The sequence below is a fragment of the Condylura cristata genome, unplaced genomic scaffold (assembly GCF_000260355.1).
Source record: "Condylura cristata isolate star-nosed mole 26May11 unplaced genomic scaffold, ConCri1.0 scaffold00010, whole genome shotgun sequence".
Taxonomy (NCBI): domain Eukaryota; kingdom Metazoa; phylum Chordata; class Mammalia; order Eulipotyphla; family Talpidae; genus Condylura; species Condylura cristata.
The window spans coordinates 35012930-35035862 of record NW_004567111.1 but is presented as its reverse complement, the minus strand read 5'-3'; the positions used below and the strand labels follow the sequence as shown (position 1 = coordinate 35035862).

The 22933-nt window shown below is 34.3% G+C and overlaps 1 protein-coding gene across 2 annotated transcripts in view; it reads left to right on the top strand.

The window, feature by feature from the left end:
• VWA8 (von Willebrand factor A domain containing 8) overlaps positions 1 to 22933 on the top strand; it is a 278183-nt gene that overhangs the window by 59347 nt on the left and 195903 nt on the right. For both annotated transcript variants that reach the window (XM_012723268.1, XM_012723269.1), the window contains exons 14-15: positions 18430 to 18590; positions 20596 to 20709. In XM_012723268.1, the coding sequence (XP_012578722.1) occupies positions 18430 to 18590; positions 20596 to 20709 (275 nt within the window). The remainder of the gene's footprint in view (positions 1 to 18429; positions 18591 to 20595; positions 20710 to 22933) is intronic.

The following is a 22933-nucleotide window of genomic DNA, read 5'->3' as shown; positions in this document are numbered from 1 at the left end:
TATATATATATATATATATATATATATATATATATACTACATTGTCATTACCCATTCATCGGTTTTTGGACACTTTGGTAATTTCTATATCCTGGCCATTGTGAAATGTGCTGCACTACAGTGAACATAAGGGTGTATATATCTTTTCAAGTTAATGTTTTCATGTTCTTCGGATAAATGCCCTGCATTTACCTGGATCAAATAAATGGTAAAGTTTTTGAGAGGCTCCTATTTTCCATAGTGGTTGTACTCATTCTAACCAGTGTTAAGTGAAATCTCACTGTGGTTTAGGTTTTCATTTTCCTAAAGCCAAACAATGTAGAATATTTTTTCAGGTATCTGTTGGCCATCTCTATCTTCTTTAGTAAAATGTCTATATAGAGCCTCTGCCCTTTTTTTTTTTTTTAATTGGGCTGTATGTTTTCTTGTTGAATTGGGTTAGTTATATGTATGTAAGCTGAAAATATCTTCTCCCAGTCAGTACCTTTTTTTTTTTTCTTTTCATTCTAACAATGGTTCCTTTTTAGTTTGATGTATTCCCATCAAATCTTTAGTTTCTTATTGTTGGAGATGAAAACACAACGCATCAGTAAGGCTGACATCAAAAAGCTTATTACCTATATTTTTAATGGCTCCATATCTTCAATTTCATAAGTCTTTAGTAACCTTTATTGAGTTGGCAGCAACTTATATTTGAACATATTACACAATGACTATTTTTTTCATCCCCTCATGTTTTATATTTTTGCTCTTACTTTATATCATTTTGTTGTATAAATCCCTTGACTGTTGTATATTTAGTTAATTTTTACTATTCTTTGTTTAATCTTCCCACTGCTTTATAGGTATTTTATAAAATAATTTTACTGCATGTGTATTTTAAAGTGAGATTTTCCCCCTCCTTTCATATAAATTTTGGCTTTCATTTAGTGCCTTTCTTTTCAGTTAGATGTGACCCTTTGAAGTTTTCTTAAAGTTGCAAATTAGTGGTGATGACCTCCTTTGCTTGTCTTGAAAACTCTTGATCTCTTTCTGTAAATACATGATACTCTGGGTATTGAATTTTTGGTTGAAAGTTTTCTTTTTTTTTTTTTTTTGTTTTTTCCTTTCAGCATTTTGAGTATGTCATGCCACTCACTTCTGGCCTGTAAGGCTTATGTTGAAAAATCTGATAGTCTTATGGGGTATCCCTAGTATGTAGCTTGCTTGTAATATCCTCTTTTTATTTTTAATTTCTGCCATTTTAATTATAATGCGTCTTGGTGTGGGTCTCTTTGGATTTCTCTTACTTAGAACTCATTGGGCTTCTTGCATCTAGATTTCTGCTTTCATATAAGCCTTGCTTGGTCAATGTGTATGATTTTTTTTATGTATTGTTGAATTTGGTTTGCTAATATTTTGTTGAGGATTTTCACATCAATGTTCACCTGCAATGTTATGATCTCTAGTTTCGTCTTTTTTTTTTTTTTTTGCACTGTATGTGTTTGGTTTTAGTACCAGTATTATGTTGGCCTCATACACAGAGTTAGCAATTTTCTTTTCTGTTGCTTTGCAGAGTGGCAGTGTTGGGAGGGCATAGAATGAAGGAAAGATAACTCAAAGGCCTAATAGTGAAAGAGGAGTTTATGTCTCTGGAGATGCAGCATCTTCTGCATGGCCAGTCTCATATTTATTTTGTGTTAGATTCAGGGAAGGTAGGCAATTATGTGAAAATGTGCTTGGTGGGGATGTGTATTGGGGATGGACAGTAATCTGGCACAAACTAGGGGGGGGTGTGAATGGAGGTTATTGCTTGGGGGACACCATTGTTGCTGCTGATCAAAACATCATATCTCTAGTCCCTGTTTACACTTAATTTCCTGGTCTAGCTCTTTAAGCAAATCTGGGCATAATATCTGCCTGATGTTTTCAGCAGATAGGCATATACCAAGACTTTTATCCTTGTGAGAGGCCCCCTGCCTGACTCTATACTTTAGTTTGACCAGCAGAAACTTTGAGTGCCAAGACTACATCCCTAAAACAGGGGAATCCACACTCTTCCTTTTTAATTCAAAGTTAAGTCAAACTAGAAAAGGTAGTGATTAGAATAGGAAGGTTTTCTGAACATTTCTAAGAAAAACTCTATGGCTGTTCTTGAAAACTAAATAAATACTCTTTATTTTTGGAGAGTTAATTTAGAATGTATTTGGAAAACAAATTATTTCTTCTATACCCCAGTTTTATTAGCATATTTATAAACATTGCTAGTGCTTCCCAGTTAAGTTTTTGAATGGAAAGCAAACAAATTGGTACTAGTTCTCTGTATAACAGAATTAACAACCTTTCTGTAGAGGGCTGGATGATAATTTAGACTTTGTGAGCCAGGCACTCCCTCTAGAAACTTTCCAGCTACTCTTTGTGAAAAAGCAGATATAGACAATACATAAATAAGTATGGCTGTGTTCCACCTAGTAATGCTTTTGATTATTTTTTGTATTGTTTATTGAAATATAATTCACATGTAGTGAAATTCATTCTATTTTGACAAGCATGGTGCTTGTATAACCACCACCTCAGCTGAGATATAACCTCCGTCACCTCAAAAAATTCTCCAGGCTGCTCTCACACCAAAATCTTTCGTCCAGGTCTTCGCAACTATTGCCCTCTTTTCTGTGAATTGTTTTTTCTAGAATGGCATAGAAATAAATTAAACAGTCTTTTCATTCTTTCCAACCTGTTACATTCTGCATTTGAGATTCAGTCACATTGTTGCATTATCAGTAACTTGTTCTTTTTAACTGCTGAATAACTTAACACATTTTCACTAGTGTCTATGCTATTTTGCTTTCAGATTCTCAGCTTTTCTCACCTAGGTTATCAACAATAGTTTTTTAAACTTTCTGCCTGTGTCCAGCCTAGGTTTTGCTCAGTTCATCCTTCCAATGCTGAATTTTGTTTTCTTTAGTTTTGCCCATGCTTTAAGCTTTTAATCACATCTCATAGTTGGCCACATAATATTCTAATTTTGTTATTTCATGTACAGTGCTCTTTTTTACTTGGCCCTCCTTTTTAAGGCAGTCTTGAGACCTCAAACCTAGCAACTAATATACACCTTTTTACTCCAGCGTGAAGACTGATTTGTGTTTCCCCCAGTATGACTTACTTCCTGACATATCCATATCTATACTTTCTTGCACTGTTCATGCTGTCTGAACTTCCTTCTCCTCTGGGCCAATTTGCTTACTTTTCAACAATTCACTACTGCCACCTTTATGGATTTTTGTGAGTGCCCAGTTAGAGTTTCATGTACTCCCTTTTAATTTCAGAAGCTCTTAAAATATCCTCCTTTGATACCACTTATTTTGTACTATGGTACTTTATCTACATCATCAATTGTAAGATGTCATCAATTGTAAGACATTAGATATTGCTAAGAAAAAAAGGAGCAGTGGATTAAATATGACCTAACACTTTGTCAGTTACATTTTTTTAAATTTTTAATGAAAGAACTCTTTTAGATTATATATCTCTTGTGCATGCAAAATGTAAAACTGAATGGTTGAAGTATTTTTTAAACTTCTTTATCTTCATATGAATCTTCTAATACTTTTGGTTCAGTTGTACATGTTCAAGTTACTTCACAAAAATACCCTGTGTATCTTCTGTACTTTTTCAAGAACAGAGTGCTCTTCTATTGTTTGCAGAATTTTCTTCCAAACTGCTGTCAGCTATTCTGCTGGGTTTGATAGTGGTACTCTTGATTTTAACAGCCGTTGACAGAAGTATTTTTAGGCAATAGCTGGGACTTACATTCTTTTCCCACTTGGTCCTGAATTTGTTGTTTAAAACAAATAAATTACTTTTACCCCTTTATGCCAGAAACAGCATACCCAGCCAAGCATACTCATGCACAGGCAAAGAAAACTAGCTGGCCAGCAACTGTTGTAAGAGTCTGTTAATTAAAGATGTCCCTGACTTTAAAGATACTGAAGTGTAAAAAGTATGTAATTGATAAATTTAGCAGTTTGTCTTTTCCATCATTTGTAAAATGGCAGGGACAGTGCACTGTTAAGTTCTCTCTGTTGTTGCCATCAGAACATACTTGATATCTAGTTGAAAAGTGAAGTTTCCTAATCCTGTGTCCTCTATGAATCCTGTAGTAGAAACTTTAAGTAAGGGTAATTATTTTTTTCCTTTTTATGGAGATCTTCCTCATTTATTTTTATAATTTTACTTAGTTCACCATCTGGATATACCAGAGTTTAGTCAATCAGTCTCCTCTTTTGGGCAGTGGGGTTATTTCTGATATTTTGTACTTACACACTAGTTGCAGTGAATGTTTGCCTATACACATTTTCATACTGTCAGGATTAATTCCTAGAAATGGGATTGTTAGAGCAATCGGTAAGAATATGCATGTCTTTTTAAAATATTGCCAGGTTTTCTTCAGTAAGTATTGTATTCTCACCAGCAATGCCAGTAGAGAAGGCTAATAAGTATTTAATGTTCCCCAGTGGGATAGTTAAAATGGCATCTCCACAGTAGTTTCAATTTAATTTTTTATAGTCAGAGAAAAGTAGATAATCCTTTCTAGTTTGGGAGCTGTAAATTATCATTTTCTTTTCCCACATTTGTCTTTTATCCATGATATATTTTGCTTAGGTTTTCTGTCAGTTGCCCTTTTCCTTTATTTTTGAATAAATTATTTTTTGCCTTGTTATATATTTTAGATAATATTTATAGATAAATTTATTAATATTTTTATTAATATTTTGTCTTACTGTATCTAGATTTTGAGTCATGCTTAGACTTCCTTATTCCTAAGTTATAGGAGATTTCACCCATACCTTTTTCAGCTTTTATATTTGTTTAGTCTTTGCATGTAGCCCCTTCAACTTCAGAACTGGCAGCAGAGCCCTGAATTCTCCTCTCTACTATCTCTCTTTCTCTGACCAGGGTTGGGCTAGACCATAGCATAGTGTTTGAAATGAAGAAATCCATAGAATTTTGCACCTGGTTGAGGTTTGGGGAAGGTGGTTTTAGAGGATGTGCCCCACTTCACTCTAGAGAGAACAGACTTCAAGTAAAGTCCAGATAAGCACTGGACTTAAAGCATATGTGATGTAGGGTGATACCAGTGTGCCTTAGTGATCACCAGGGACCAATGCTAACTGTACAACAGATGAGTCACTGAAGAAATTTAGTGCTGAAAAGCAAAAGTGTGAGTCAGGGATTTGGTTGTGCTGGGGTGGAATTCATGGTTCATACCTGCACCCAGGAGGGTTAGACTGCTTGTTGTCAATCTGACTGTTGGAATAGGATAAGAGCACTGTGGTGAGCCAGTAGAACTGAGCCTTGACAAATTCAAAGCTCATAAAGGCACAAGTCAGCTGATCATTTCCCCTGGCAATGGTCAGATTTAGGGACAAGTGGATAGAATGAAGCCACGTTGAAATATGCTGGGACTCCAGTGAGCATTCATCCTGCTTACTATAAAGACATGAGTCTGACACTCAGAGAGGAGGGCTAGCAATAGTAACACAGTCTCAAGCCATATTTGCATTTACCACTTTTACCAGTGACAGGACCCTCCAGAACCTACCCCCGCCCACATCAAAGACCCAGCTATAGATTAGTTATTCTTGACACAGTATGCTATTTACTGGAAAAGTGGAAGTTCTGGAACCTTAGTATTCAAAAGCAAATAATGGGGAGATAAGAAAACACAACAAATGGCAACCTGAGTCCACAAGGAAATACCAGACCACACAGAACAAATTTCCAGAACCCAACTGCAAACATGTGGGCAAACTTTTCTTCCTATCATACAGAGCTTATAATTACTATAATAAAGATTTTTTTAAATAAATGAAGAAAGCATAGAAAAGCTGTTAAGATATATGCAAAAAAACTCAGAAAAATGAGTGTTCTAAGAAAGAAAATTAATTAGAAATTAATTGAAATTAGAAGCTATGAATAAGAAAATAATGAAGATGCAGTTTGTAAAAAAAGACGCAACAGAGGCAATAAAAATTTTGGAGATACAGAAGTAGGTTAGACCTAGTGGGAGATGGAAAAACACAGTACTGGTGGAGGAATTCAAAACCCCACTTTTACCAATGGACAAATCAACCAGATAGAAAACTAGGAAGGACACAGTAGCCTTAAAGAATTAAGCCACATGGTCTTCATAGATATTTATAGGGCATTGTACCCTAAAAAAGCTGAATACACATTCTCAAGTGTCTCCATAGGACCTTCTCCAGGATTGAATACATATTGGTTCACAAGGCAAGTATCAACAAATTCATGAAGACTGAAATCATACCAAACATCATCTCCCAACCACAGTGTTTCTAATAGAAAAATCAACTACTAAAAGAAGGCAGGAAAAACTTCTAATAGGTAGATACTGAACAACACACTAAGGGCTTGGGTTAATGAGAAAAATATGAAATAGACAACCTCTAGATAGGAATAAATGAAAAGAAGGGAGAAAATTCAGATAGCATCATAAATAAGAGAAGGTACAATGGATATCTCCAAAATTTAGAATATCATAAGAGAATATTTATATACTAATATTGTAGTAATGTACTATATTAAATTGAATAATCTAGAAAAGATAGAAAAATTCTTAGAGGTATACAACTACCTGATACTAAATAAGGAAGGAATAGAAAACCTCAATAAATCAATTTCAAGTAAGGAAATTGATGCAGTAGTCAAAAATTTCCCTAAAAAACACAAGACCAGGAACAGGTAGCTTTACTAATGGGTTCTATCAAACCTTCAAAAATGAGCTACTACCTGTCATTCTCAAACTTCAAAAAAAATTCAGAATGTGTTCAAAACACATTTTATGGGTCACACATATCAATAAAAGAAAAGATAAAAATTATGATCATATTAATAAATGTTAGAAAAAATACTTGATAAGATCCAACATTCATTTATAGTGGAAATCCTAAAAAAATTCTTCAGATAGGGGCCCTCCCTGGTCGCGCAGCGGCTTGGGGTACAGCACTGAGAGGCTAACGCCACTTCAGCATGAGTTCGATCCCCGCCGCAGGAGGTGACCACATGGTGTGGCAGATCTCTCCTGACCCACCCGCTGCTCCCCTCAGCAGTGTACTTTGTCGATCTGACTGGTCTGCTCCCCACTCCATCTCTGGTGAATCTTTTCACTGCCCCTGCATCTCTGGCCTCTACCCCAGTTCTGTATGCATAAATAAATCTTAAAAAAAAATTCTTCAGATAAATGGAATATACCTCAGCACAATAAAGGCCCTATGTGACAAACCCATAGCTAACATATTCTTAGTGATGAAGAACTGAATACTTTTCCACCAAGATCTGATGCAAAGATGTCTACTTTCACCACTATTCAACATGGTATTGGAAGTCCTAGTTGGAGCAATCTGGCATGACAAGAATATAAAAGGAATGCAAATTGGGAAAAAAAGAAAGCAAGCTATCCATATTTTCAGATAACATGAATTTCTTCCTATATTCAAACAGTCATTTAGAAGAGAAAGAAAGAAAACAGTTCCATTTACAATTGCATTAAAAACAACAAAACCAGTCTAGGAGTAAACTTAGCAAAGGAGGTAAAGGACAATTCCAAAAGAAAAAATAATAATAATAATATGGCATTGTTAAAAGAAATAAAGATGCACATAATGGAAATACAACCCCTGTTATGAACTGGACACATTAACATTGTCAAAATGGCCATTGTACCCAAACTTTCAGTAGCACTCAAAGAAATTGAGCCAAACCTGCTTAAATATAATATGGAACCACAAAAGATGCCGAAGAGCTAAAGTCTGAATAGTTCACTTTGAATAAACAGTCTTATGTTGCATAAATTTACTATTTAAATGCAAATGTAAAATGATCTTCATTTGCTTTTTCACAAAAAGTATTTAAACTTTATTTTCAATTTTTAACTTTGAAATTATTACTTTAAAATCATTGGACTTATTTATTGGAAAGAGCGTCTTTTAAAGTAATAGCAGCATCTTTTGGGTTATTTTAACAAATTTAGTTATCATGAGGTATTTGTTTGATTTATAAAACACACTAGGAGGCTTTTAGTCATGCGTATAAAAATAAACATTACAATAAAACCACATAACCAAGGAAGAAAGCAAAAGTGACCAAGGAATCCTACCAAATAAGGAATTCCAGCCTGAGAGGTATTTAATTTACCATGCTTGGTGGTACAAAAACATAAGACCCATAAAAATGAGAAGAAAGGGAATTTCAAATTTAGAGATAATCTGTGGAAAAGCTCCAAACTGCAGTGATGGCCTACTACTGTTGAAAAGAGCCATTGGGGTCGTTGTCCATTTGTCCATCTTCATTAGTCAGTACTTTTGTTTTAAATGTACTTAAGCAGTAATTTTGTTTGGGGGTCTGAGGAACACCTTTCAGGGATCCCCAAGATTTCATAGTTCTCAAAAGTCTTTACAAGGGTAAGGTGTTTGGTGTTTGTCAGAAGTTAGATTAGTGGTGGTTATGTTTCTATGTTCTCATTATGAGGAGATTATCTCAAAAAAGGAAGAGAAAGAAGAATATAACTTTGATTTGATCTTGATTTCATTAATTTTTGTTAGTATAATATATTTTGTGAATTTTTTTCTTGGAAATGAATACTACTTTATGGTTTCTTATTATGCTTCCTAAGTTCTTTGTTTTTCTTTTACTTCCCCTATTTAAAAAAAAACAAAACTCAATTACTTATGGTCCAAACTCTTTCTAAATGCCTAAAACTTCAATTCAGATTTAATAGTAGAAAGAGGACTTTATTAGGTGTTTGGAGTAAGAGCCTTTTAGGTAACCTGTGTTCTTTAACAGTCACTCAGTACTTTTAGGAACTTAGGAGTTTAAGTAGCTTTAAATTTAAGCTGAGAGAAGCTGCTAAAATCCTGATTTTTACTCTGTTGACTACTATTAGGAGATTAACAATTTTAAGAGTGACTTGGGCTAACCATGCACTGTGATGCTTCCTGCTTATTTCCTGTGGTTGCCTTAAACTCTTAGATTTGTTAGCTGTGGTCAGGCACTGTCTGTGGTCGGGAGAGTATGAGACCCATTATGCCTCTACTTAGGAAGTTGCCCAGCTACCTCCACCAGTCTATTTCCATAATTTTAACAAGTCTCTTTCTGTGCTACCAGAAGAGACACTCGAAGGTGTCAAAAGAACTGTCTAGTCCTGGAGCCATGGCACCTACTTAGCCATGTTACCCTACTCCTGTGGCCAGTTAGAAATGTAACATCATTTGCTTTTTACAATATCCATTATAGCACGGGGACTTATCCATTATGGACTTCTGAAGTAGCTTTAACCCTCCATTCCTGGACCCTCTGTTGAGAATTTGGTGGTTAATGCATTTGGCATGTGGTATTTTACTTTATAATACAGAGTTCTTAAGAACTTATGTTGCTAGCATTGAAATTCCACACTGAGAAGACCTCAATTATGTAAGACAGTGGTATCAACTGTAGACACTGTGTATATGTTATCATCTCAGACCTTATTTGCATTATACCTGAAAATCGGTCCCCTTCTATCAACATCTCCCTATTTCCCCCAGACCCTGACAATTAATTTACAGCTGTTTCTAAGAGTTTGGTTTGATTTTTCTTTGAAGATTCCACATGTGACTCATTGTAGTATTTCTTTCTCTGCCTGACATTTTTATACTTAATATAATGCCCTGAAGACCCTTCCATAATGATACTCTGTGTATGTGAGTGAGCGTAAATCACATTTTCTTTACCCATTTATCCATGGATAGAGGTTGGTTATTAAGAATAATGCTATAATAAATATGGGGTTGCAAATATCTTTTTGATAATCCTTTTTCCATCTTCTTCATATAATATACTCTGAAGTGGAACTATTAGATCATATCATACGTAGCTCTACTTTTTAATTTTTGAGGAACTTCGTTGTGTTTTCCCACCTATAATGCACAAACAAGCATTATTTTTTCCCAGGTCATCACTAGCATTTGTTATCTCTTGTCTTTTGATGACAGCCATTTTAACAGGTGTGGAGTGGTACCCTGTTGTGTGTTTGATTTGAATTTCCTAGTGATTAGTGATGTTGAATACCTATTGGACATTTTGCTATGTCTCTTTACTTCCTCTGCCCACCTTTTAATTGTGTTGCTGTTTTTGTTGTTGGTGATGGTGTATTAGAAGAGTTTGATGATTTTGGACATTAACCCCTCATCAGATATACAATCATCATTTTATTAGTTTCCTTTTGCTCTGCAAAAGCTTTTTCATTTTTATTTTATGCCCCACCTTTTTTTTTTTATGTTTATTGTCTTCACTTTTGTGTCAAATTAAAATTATCATCACCACGTTGTCACAGAACTTTCTGCCATTATTTTCTCTTAGGAGTTTTATGGCCAGGTCTTAGATTTTAACCTATTTTGAGTTGATTTTTGTGTTTGGTAGATGATAGGGCTTCAATTTCATTCTTTTTTCCTCACACCACTTAGGAAGAGACTGTTTGTAGTGTATATTCTTGACTATTACTGTAAATTTGTTTTCCATATATTTGTGGACTTATTTCTGGTCTTTATTCTCTTCCATTAACCTAGTATGTTTCTATGCCAATACTGTACTTTTAGTAGAATTACTATAGCTTTGTAATATCATTTCAAATCAGTAAGTGTAATTTCTTCAATATTGTTCTTTCCTGAAGGTTGTTTTCATTATTCAGGATCTTCTTTGGCTATATAAGAATTTTATGATTGTTTCTGTAAAAAATTCCATTAGCATTTTGATAGAGGGTGAATTGAATCTGTAGATTGTTTTGTGCAATATGGGCATTTTAACAATATTCTTTCAGACCACATGGATGGAGTAGTTTCCCATTTTATTTGTATCTTCAATTTCTTTTATTAATATCTTAACAATTTTCAGTTTTGTGGGTGAAATATTTGTAGATTATTATCTTTTTTGCTGAGAACATTTGAGTTAGAGATCTCATTTGTAGATCTCACACATTTGTATATATTTAATTAGATTATGTTGCATTCCATCATCATTTTCTAATGAGTAGAGGGAATGAGTTTTTAAGAATGTGAGTCAGATCATGTCGTTATCCTGTTTAGAATCTGTCAATGGCTTTTCATCAAACTTAAAATAGGGACTTAATATCCTGGCTTCTGAGTTTTCTACCAATGTTTTTCAACCTAGACTATGTATTAGAATCACCCAAAGATCTTTGAAAAACATTAGTTTCTGAGGTAATGGCCTGATGGACCCAACTTCAGTATTTTTCAAAAGCTACACAGCATTTCTCATAGACAGCCAGGGTTGAAAACCACTGTCCTGTATCATCCAGCCTTGCCTGCCTTTCCAGGTTTCTCTCTTCCCGCTGCTATGAGTCAGTCTCACTACTGTCAGTTTCTCAAATCTAACAATCTTTTTTTTTTTGTCCTGGAATTTTGCAAGGCTTTGCTTTGGCTGGAAGACTCTTCCCCAGTCTTCATTTGGCCTGTTTTAAATCAGGTCACTTGAATATACTAAGGGAAAACATCCTTGATCTACAGAGCAATTACTTATATTACATATCTATATTGTATAATATTGTTATTTTCTGTATAGCACTGACTACAATGTGATTTTTTTTGTATCCCCCCCCTTCCTTCCTTTTTGTTCTCTGTCTCCTTTGTTTTTGTTCCCTCTCCAGCAGAGAGGTTCACAATTATTTTCTTCACTGCTGTATTCACACCCCCAGAACAGTGACTTTCTTGCATGTAGAAACCAGTCAATAGATGAAGGAGTGAGCAAATAAATTTTTAAAATTAATTTCAAAGGACCAGTTCAAATCTCACTGTTGTCAGCTTTTCTTTATTAAAACCTACTTGTTTCAATAGTGCCTCTTCTTTAAGTTTAAGATAAAACTTTGCTATCATACAGCATTGGTTACTTGTATTTGTGTCCTGATGATTAAATTTATTGTCAGATGTGAATTTTAATGTGTTTGTATATTATTCTTAAGTTGATTAAAATTCAATGTCACTTATTAAATGTCCATTACATGCTAGATATTATCTCATTAATTCTAGATATATTTCACTCCTTTTCCCTGTTTACCATATATGAGATGTGGCAGAACTGGAATTGAAGCCTAGCTTTCCCCATTCTGTGCCTGTCCTCTCAGCTCTACTGTCCTCCATGTTAGCTGACTAGTAGGAATTTTGGTGTTACTGAGTGAATCCAAATACCATGTATCTGCTGCAGATGTTGTTTACTGAGAACAGAAAAGGTTAGTAATATTTAAAGCAGCCTTGATTTTATATCTTATTACTTTTAAAATGCTCCTTATAAGGAAGATATTATTAACAATATTTAAACTAAAATTGCTGCTTTTCCAACTGTTTAACACAGTTAAACATTTGCAATAAAATGCAGCTGAGTTTGTAGTGCCATTAAAGAGTGACTCTTTAGTTTGTATATATTGGAGTTTTACTCTAGAACATCTCTATTTTTTGCCCACCTTTTAGAAGATCTTCTTATCTTTTTATATAGTTAATCTGTGAAAATTTCTGCATTTAATAAGTTGCTTTACTTTTAAAATACTATCCTTGTGTTGTGGGCAATAGAACCCATTCTGCCTATCTAACACCAAGTGCGACTTAGTAGAGAATAATGGCTAATGTGATTTTAGGGAGAGGTTGTTCCCAGGTGCTGAGGTTACTGCCATGAAAAGAAGCTTGGACCTTACATTCCAATGGGGACATATTTTATTTACCTAGTTAGTAATGAGAACATCAGAAAAACCTCAGCCATAGCTGTTCTAGAAGAGTAGGCCTCCTGTTAATGACTGCCACCTCACTTTCGTTGTCCATTGCCGATTTTTTGAATTCCCAGTTTTGTATATGCACTAATTTTAATGGAACCTGGGTCATACACAGAACTCAAACTACAAAGACAGTTAAGCAGGACATTTCTTATCCTCTGTAATACAAGAATGATAGTAGAAGGGGATTTTATTGGTTTTTTTCATTGGACACATGTAAGTTGTTTGTACATATACTAACCTTTATATTTTGTGACTTTATTAAGATGTCCTTTTGTTAAGTCATAATAGGCTTGTACTGCCATCACGGTTGACATAAAGGGAGCATTAACTGTATGGATGACAGGCTAAAAATAGTTCTTTAAAAGGGGAACTTGAGGAGAAGCTTGTAAGAGTTTACAAATAATTTTACAATATAGTAAAACAAGAAGCCGTTTCCTTTGAAATCAAATATAAATGACACTGAGGAATGTTGGCAGCGTGCCTTGTCTACTGTTCACTGACTGTCCCTCAAGTGTAAATAACGATTTCACTTCTATTCTGCAATCTAAAAATCATTAGCATTCTATGTTTATACAATATTCATGCAGTATTCTGCCACTAATAGGTATGGACATAATTAATTCCTTATTGTATACTTGATGGCTCACATCAGCTAGTTTCAGAGTATTCTTTGAATAAAAGAATTAAGTCCTAGATTTTCTTTATGTTTATACTACTGATAAAATGTTTTTCAGTAGGGAAAATTTTGCTCAAGCAAACAAAACTTATTTGAGGTAGCCTTGGAAAACATACAGAATATTATCTAGCTTGTTTTGCAAAAAAAACAACACATTAATATTACTTATTTACCCCAATCAAAAAAAGAAAAAGAAATACCCATTGTTTGTGGGTTTATTCAGAAATAAGGAATGAATAGTCCTATCTACTTAGAGATATTATTATCAACTAAAACATATTTATTCAATTTTTATATATGCATTTAAAGATGTTCTTGCAAAAACAGTAGAGACTAATTACCTTTGGCAGCATTTTGGGGAGTGGTAACATTATACTTATTATTTTCTTAGTCTTCTCAAGGAAGTGGGTTGAGAAACTGCATTTGTGAAGGGTAATCTGAGTTGGTGCTGTTGACACATTCCTGTAGTAACTCTAAAGTATAGTTATGAATTCATTAATCCAGGCTAATTCTTTTGTGTGGAATTTCTTTCACTGAAATTTGTTGTTGTATTGGTCACAATAATATTTTTAAGACTATCCCACCTCCTCTGCTTATCAAATGTGGCCTTCTGTTAACCACTTTGTACCTCAGTTTTGTCATCTGTAAAATAAAAATAATAAATGTACCTATCTCGTAAGGTTTTAAGGAGTACGAGTGAATTTATGTAAAGCACTTAACACCTACTAAATTCCTTATGAGTATTATTACTGGAATTACTATTTCTATTTTTATTTCTTTAAACACAGTATATATATGATGACCTGACCTATGTAAGGCATTTTTTTATCTCATTATCAAAATTGATAGCATATCTTTTTTGTTGTCAGTATTAGAGAGAATGACTTACGTAACTTGAAAAGGTTCTCTCTGTTAGACATTGTAGATTTATGTTTTCAGATGTTCTTATAGTTTGCATTATATGTGTTTACTTTGGTTTTTTTACTCTTGCTTTATTAAATATATATTTTTGTAAGACAACTTAAACACTCTGCAGTTATTTCAGCAAGCAAATGATTCTATCTGGGTTTTTAAGAAATCTCAAAAAAGTTAGGTACTGAAAACATTTAAGTTTTATAATTGCTTTAAGATTCAAATAAAATTCTCTGATACATTTCATTGTTATGCTTCTCCCTTTAATAAGACATTTTTATTTTCAGTAGGGTTTCTTCATTGCAAATCAAAAAAGCAGAAATCCAAATGACAAAGAATCTTATGAGATATATGGATTTTCCCAGAGATCTGAGTGAAGGTGAGGTGTTGAAGGTTAGACAATGGTAGCTCTAAAGGAACTAGGTTTCATGTCCTGTTATTTAGAAATTTTTAAGGAAATGCAGAAAGAGGAAATGGTTTGGGCCCTATGATATCATTAGTGCTATTTTTATTCTCTTAAGTTCAAAGGTTTTCAGGGATAACAAAATATATGCCAAATGCGATCACTTATCATTCTTGATTTGTATTAGTGCTTCCAAATGCTTACATGGATTAAGCCACAACCTTTTTTTTTTTTTTTTTTAATTTGCCGGTCTACCTACTTTTGGGATCTGTGTGTAGGTAGGAAGTGTAAGGAAATGATAATGTATATTTTAAACAGTTCCACCAAATAGTAAATGTTAAAGTAAACAAAGCTATTAATACAATTTCATGGTACTAAAAATCAAATATTCTAAAGACAACAATATTTGAAAATGCTGTTGCTTTTCATATGAACTAAAGATTAGTTCATATCACAAATTTACAGATTATAATTGGGTTTGATTAAATTCAGTTATTTTGTGAAAATTCAGTTTTACTTTGTTGGTCTGTATTTTGACACACTGAAAATAATTCACAATTGAAAATTAATTCTGATTTTAACTGATATTCTGAAAGTAGGGCCAATCATGTCTTTAAGGAAAAGCTGGAATTTCATCTTTACTCCCACCATAAGTTCTCAATTATGAAAACTAACAACTCATATTAAGAGGAATGCTATTGTTTTTCTCTCAGGAGGGGTTTATTTTAATGAAAAGGTGTATTGGAGATAAAGAATGCCTCTTTTTAATATGATGGTATGCAAGAGTAAATGATAAAGCTAAATTGAGTTAGTCTCTAAGAAAAGCCAGTTTTTGCATTTTCTTTCTCTCTGATGATTGAAAAAAAGGAACACTATTTCTGGTCTGTATTTGGGGTTGATATTAACAGCAATGAACTCTATTGACTTGTTACTCACTGTCTAGCAACAAATTGTCTTTTTCCTTTACTTCAGTAAGTGAAAGTTTTCAACTGGAAACAGCTAGACTGGTAAAGAGGAGGCCTGGATATTAATCATCTTTCCCATCATTATTAGTAAATGTTTTCTTAACTTGAATGAGGCAACTAGTGTACACATTGTATGAATTAACAAGATATGAAACACTTCAGAATCATGGCCAAATGAAGTTATTCTTTCTCGTATCATCATTCACTGACTGGTGATTCACGATATGCTGGTATGAGAGTGAAGAATTTTCTCTGTTGAAGAATTTTTTTTTTAAAGATTTATTTATTTACATACAAAGCTGGGGTACAGGCCAGAGGTGCAGGGGTGGTGAGAGGATTCACCAGAGACAGAGTGGGGAGCAGAACAAGCAGGTTGACTAAGTACACTGCTGAGGGAAGCAGTGGGTGCATCAGGAGAGGTCTGCCGCATGCCATGTGGTCACCTCCTGGGCAGGTGGGGATTGAACTCATGCAGAAGTGGCTTTAGCTTCTCAGTGATGTGCTTTAACCCTCTGCGCCACCAGGGAGGGCCTGTTGAAGAATTTTTAAAATGAGTTACCAGTTGCTAACCTTAGCTCCTTAGAAGTCTGAACCTCTTAAGTCTCACCATCTTTTCCTGAACTAAGGCAAAACACTCAAGAACCGAGTTAGATCAGCATCTGTTTTCAGTGTGATCCTGGGATTTTCAAGATTAACACCCTTCCATTTCTTTAAAACTATTATCAGTGGGATGCCTTCTTCATGTTATCTCTTAAATACCAGTAGGGAAATAACTTGAAGGTAATAAGTCATCATCTTTCCTTTTTTCCTTCAATTTTTTCACATTGTAGTTTGCCATTTTGTAATGAATTTATATTTCCTCATGCAATCTTATAATTTTTAATTAGAAAGATAAATAAAAGGAAAGGATATAAATAAATGAGATGATTCAGGACAAAGTTTCATGTTAATTTTGTGTCTCTTTTATAGAGCAGTGTCATATTAGATATGACACTGGAAAGCATATTAGATATCACCTATGTAGTATTTAAATTAAAAAAAAACCTATTTAGTAAGCTCCTCTTTCGATCTACTGTATAGAATCCAAATCTTCAGGGTGATGGTACCTAATCTTATTTATTTGCTGAAAGTGGCCTCTTCCATTTCCAATATGTAGCTTTGATTTAGAAACACTATGCCAAGCATGTTGTCTGTTTTATACTCTAGGGCAATCAGTGTGTGATGTAACTTCTTAGAGAGTATTTTTCTGGGATAATTAGTAGCAAGGGTTTCTTCAAATTAATCTGTTCTTATATTGACTTTTAAAAAGTTCATATGTATTTGAATTTTTTAATAATTTAATTGTGAAAATGACCCACAAACATTTATTTTGATTTTGTTCTGTTTTCTTATAGTGTGATCCTTTTGCTGAGCACAGCCATGAGTGGGAATGAGCTCATTCTCACCAAGAACCACTTCAGTAAACATTGAAGATGGTTCTAAATTTAGTCTTGGCTCTTGTAACTACCACTAGCAACTTAGAAGGATCTTCCTCTATAGTTTGCATAGAATTTCAATTTGGAGCTGAAAAATTAGAGTAACAAATGAGTTAGTTAGCTAAATTCTAATAATATGTCAAAATTGTTTTTTTAGAATTTTTGAGACTTGTTAAGTTTGAATGTCATTGTTTCTTGAGTGTCTTAATATAACAGTATTCATACTTTCTAAGTCAGTACTTTGGTAATGAGAAGTTTGAAATAATTGAGACTTAACATAGTGACTAAACAAAACCACTAGTTTTCTATATGCTTAAACTTTAGAGTTGCATACCAAAGATTTACAAATGACTTTTTTAAGATATTTAATTTTCAGTAAAGTTTACTATGAAAGTTTAACTTTTATTTGATTTAAGTAGCATAAAAATCAAACTGACAACAGTAAAGACATTATAACACTAACACATGCTTGTTTCTACTATATGGCTCTCAAGTTGTTTTTTTTTTTTTTTTACTATAGCTGTATGCCACAATTATTAATAATTTGCTTAACCCTGTGTTACTGTTTCAGTGTTAACACATCACGTGTGTCCTTAAAATTTGCTTTTAAGTGCCATGCTAATCTTTGTCAGTTACTATATCTCATCTAATGACTGTCTACTCAGCTTCCTGCATTTTCAAGCCTTTTTAAATGAGTCATTTTGATGGCTCCTAGCATAGCTTTTCAGGAGAACTCAGCCTACAAGATTGTTTTTGCATATTATTGATAAGTGTGTTTTCCTGTTGAGTTTGCTTGGCTTCTGTGTCTTTAAAACAAAACGCTATGTTTTGTTCCCTACTGGAGGAAAGCAGATTGTGTTAAATTTTATTAAAGTCAGATGGAAATTATTTTCATCATTGTGTACACACCAAATAAACATTTAAAAATGGGCAGTGGTGCTAAATTAAAAGGAGAAAAAAAATCCTTCACTCTTACTGTGTTATACAGATGAGTAAAAGGAAAAATACCTCAAATGGACAAGAAATGCTTCTGAATATCCTTCTCTATTGCTGGTTTGCAGATGATTTTTTAATTGTTGTATGGGATGTTATGTTCAAATAAAGGTAACTATAAAGCTAAGAAGCAAGTCATGTCTTAAAATTAATTTTACATTTATTTTCATGGGTGTCGGGGTTGGTTGTAGGACATGACAGCACGTGACCTGCTGCAGCAGAGATACACGCTTCCAAATGGAGACACTGCCTGGAGGTCTTCTCCCCTTGTAAATGCAGCTATCGAAGGAAAACTGGTTCTCTTGGATGGCATTCACCGGGCCAATGCAGGCACCCTGGCTGTACTGCAAAGGTTTGTGTGAGTCACACATATAAAAAGATGTCATAAACAGTAGACTCGGAACACTTTATTTTTTTGATGACCTACAATAGATTCAGAGAAGCTTAACATTCCACATCCAAGTGGAGTACATTTTTTTTGTTATAAACACCATACAATAAAAATTTCACAAATGAAAATTTGGGGAAAATCTGCCTTAGCAAGATTATGTATGTTTAGGGTTAAATACACCAAGTCACACAGCTGAAGTTTCTATAATTTGTTAGAGTTAACAATTGCATCATCGTGGTTGATACATGAAATGGTACGAATTTCATTATTGAGATTTTTGATATTACAAACCTTGTGATTTCTAATGGTAGAAATATTTTGGTGATAGTGTTCATTACATGTTTACAAACTCCTGAGAAATCATATATCTCAACTGTTGGTTGTTCTTACTGAGCATTTTTCTCGAGGGGGAGAGAGAAAATGTAATTCCTTACACAAAATGTAATAACTATTAATTATATTTTATAGAGATTATATGAAGTCTTGTTTACAAATGGTCACACTTGTGTAACTGTTATCTTATTCCATTTCGGCTGGGACAAAACCCACCACACATTACTAATTAATTTCTTTAGAATTTAGTGTTAAGGGAAGATTTTTATCTTGAGTTTCATTGAAAATACTCCCATACTGAGTCCTTTGAGAGATTAATAGTAGTTATTTTTCTTTTTGATTACAATATGATTCTTTCATTTGTAAACATTTAATTTTTAGCTTTGATTTAATGAAAAAAAAAAAAGATCAAATAAGTGGAATAATCCCTTTCCGCAATCAGCAAGTCAAAACTTCTTATCCTGGACAGGATGCAGATACCAAGTATAATTAAAGGTTCCAAAACCACTGTGTTAATCCAGATTTGAGAGTACTTTAAAAGTAATAAATACAGACTCAGTGACTTATCATCTTCATCCCATAGATTTGTAATTTTTTTTCTCTTTTTAACAGACAAGTACAGAAATGAACAACATAATACTTAACACTTTTCTTTCATTGTCTTATCTTTTTTCTGTTAGGGCAAGTAGTAATAACAACTGCTATCATTAATTTCAGTATTCTATGTTGTGTACTGTGCTAGGCCTGTTCACCTTAGTTATCTTGGAATCACCTTGCAGGGGTGAGATTTCAAAATCACTGACAAATTCACTCCATCTATTCAGATTGTGATGTAATTGGTCCAGGCCAAGACTTGAACATTTGGTATTCTAAAGCTCTTCATAGGAGACTCTACTGTACAGCCAACATTAAGAATGAATTCATTAAGCATCTGCCTTACATTAGCTGTCATTTCATACAGCAATACTATGGAATTGGTATTATTGCCACAATTTATAAAAGATAAAAATGTAGAGTGAGTAGTTTTCTCCCTCCCTGCTTGTTTGGTGCCCAGCTGGACTTCATTGTAGGCTCATTCTGCTGCTCATGTACCTAACCTCTGCACTCTACGCTCCCTCACTGCAGTAAGATCGAGACTACTACTGGAAGACACTGTGCAATTTGTACTGTGGATAATTAGGTAAACGTCATAATTGGTATATGAAATAGTACTAGCTATTTCACTACAGAGATTTTCGATATTTTTTCCTGCATTTCTAAAGATAGAAATATTTTGATATTGTTCATTTCATAGTAAAATTAGTCAAGGGAGTGTGTTTCAACTGCCTTCCTCATAAACATGTCTCATAGTTCTCCTTTAGCCACTCATTGAGCTGTTTTGTTTTTGTTTTCATCTCCTCATCCCATCCATATCAGTACCCATGACTGTTCACCTCCAATACAGAAATCAGTAGTTTTGCCAAATGTAGCAGCATCTTAAAATTTTGAAAAGTGATTCTGATAAAGCTGGTAGACAAATTGCCAGTAGTATCAGATATGATTGAAATGTTAGCAGATTATAATAACTACCTATCATAACTTCAGCTTTCAAAACTGATTAATTTTGTTTCCTGATTTTCACCTACCCCATTAGGTTAATTCATGATCGAGAGCTGAGCCTCTATGATGGCTCCAGGCTTCTGAGAGAAGACAGGTACATGCGTTTAAAAGAGGAGATGCAAGTGACTGATGAGCAACTACAGAAGAGGTATTTTTGGATACACTGCTCTTACAATTATTGTCAAGTATACCTTCTTTTTATTTTCTTTTAATCGTGGGCTCAAACCAATAAGGACATCAGTTTTGAGACGGTAATCCCTCCTTTATCAATTTATTGGTACCATTTATATTGAAATTATATTGGTTTAAAACACTGCATATGCTTTCTTGCATAGATGGAACAACTTATGATACATGTTATCATCCCTGGCCGCTACTAAAACACTCATAATCTACCATAGTCCACTGAGTCCTATCTTTATTTTGTCGCCTACCTCCCACCCTCCCTTTCTGGTAGCCATAATCTGCAGTTGACTTTTAAAGTTTGTTTTGGTTTAATTTTGTCCATTCTTTTTTTTTTTCTTTTTCTATATTCCCAATATGAGTGAAAATGTTTGATATTTCTCCTTCTATCTTACACTGCTTAGCAAAATCCCCTCTAGTTTCATCCATGTTGCCACAAGTAGCATAATTTCATCTTTTTTATAGCAGAGTAGTAGTTCATTATATATCTCTATTGCATCTTCTTAATCCATTCTTCCATCCTTGGGAACTTTGTTTCTGTAACTTGGCTATTGTAAATAGTGCTGCTATGGACATGGGAGTGTATATATCCCTTTAATGTTTTTACATTCTTTGGGTAGACACCAAGAAAATGGAATGGCTGAAGGATATGTCAGATCTACTTTTAATATTTTGAGACAACGCCATACTGTTTTCCATAACGGCTGGACCACTTCTACATTCTCATCAATAGTGTACAAAGGTTCTTTTTTCTTCACGTCCTTGCCAGTACTTACAATTGGAGTATTTTTGATATGGGTCATACAATCTATTAATAGATCTACCAGTCCCACTTACCTATTTCCTCTGGCCTCTCTAAGTTTCACTTCTGTTAGTTAGCCTCCTACTCAGAACTTCTCACTTTCTTTCTCTCATATCTGTTAGCAGTTTGTTAGGACTTTGTTGACTTTTAGAAGCAAGCAGTCTTATAATAATACTCTTTGTCTAAATAGGTCAGGCCTAGTTTTTTCATTTTTTTAGTATTCCTTTTTACCACGGACAATTTTGTGTCCTAAGTAATAACTGTGATCTTATTTAAATTCAATCCACCTAGCTTATTCTCATGTTAATTGCTCATTTGCTTCTAAATTCACATTTCAACTATTAGGTTAAGGATAAAAATTGGACTTCCCCTTTTGGCTTGCTTATTGGATTTTGGCTTTGTTTATTTCCTGAACTACTGTCCCTCGCCATTATGTGTGAGAAATTAAGTCTACAATTTTAGTTTTATGCAGTCACAACAGACCCTATCTCTCACTTTCTTTTGTACCAGCTTGGAGGGACTCAGGGATGAATCCAACACCTCCTTCTAGGCCATGAAGTAGTTTTCTGATTTATAGCAAACCAGTGAGCTGAAGTAGAACATAGAATAATATTCCCTTTTATTTTTCAGATCACAGGATTTTCTGTGTCCAGGTTTTAGTATGTGACAGTCTAATCACGGAGTGATCTTTCTAGGCTTAGGACTTTCAGGCACTGTCCATGTTGTTGTCCATCTCTGTTCCTGGAATAGCTCCTTTTTTCTTTTTTAACACATTTATTTAGGCATACAAGAACTAGGGTACAGACTGGCGTTGCACAGGTGAAAGGATTCACTAGAGACAATGTGGGGAGCACAACAGGCAGAGCTACTGAAATCCACTGCTGAGGGGAGCAGTGGGCGGGACAGGAGAGGTCTGTCCTCCCATGTATGTCAGCTCCCTGGTCGGGGATCAAGGTCAAGCTTCACAGTACTGTGTTTGAATCCATTCATCACCAGGGAGGGCCCTAGAATAGCTGCATTTGACACATCATCCCCATTCCCTACTTACATATCTGTAAATAAGTCTTTTACTTTTCCTACCTAGAAAGACAAAATAGCATTTGTGCATCTGTATTCACCTTTCATGTAACCATTTCTAAAAGTTGCTCTTCCTTTGCTTCCTAAAATTTCAGATCATGCAGTCCAGGACTCAGTGGACCTACCTGTTGTATTGAGAGGACTTTTTCTTATCTGAAATCTTCAGAGTACTTGTAGGATTCTTTCTACATATATTCTTCTTTCTGATATTCCAGTCACCTAGCCACTTAACTGTTGGGGTCTATCATAATGATTATTGTCGGTAGGTAGCCTGTTTCTGGAGAAATGCCAGTTGTATACCTATAGTTCT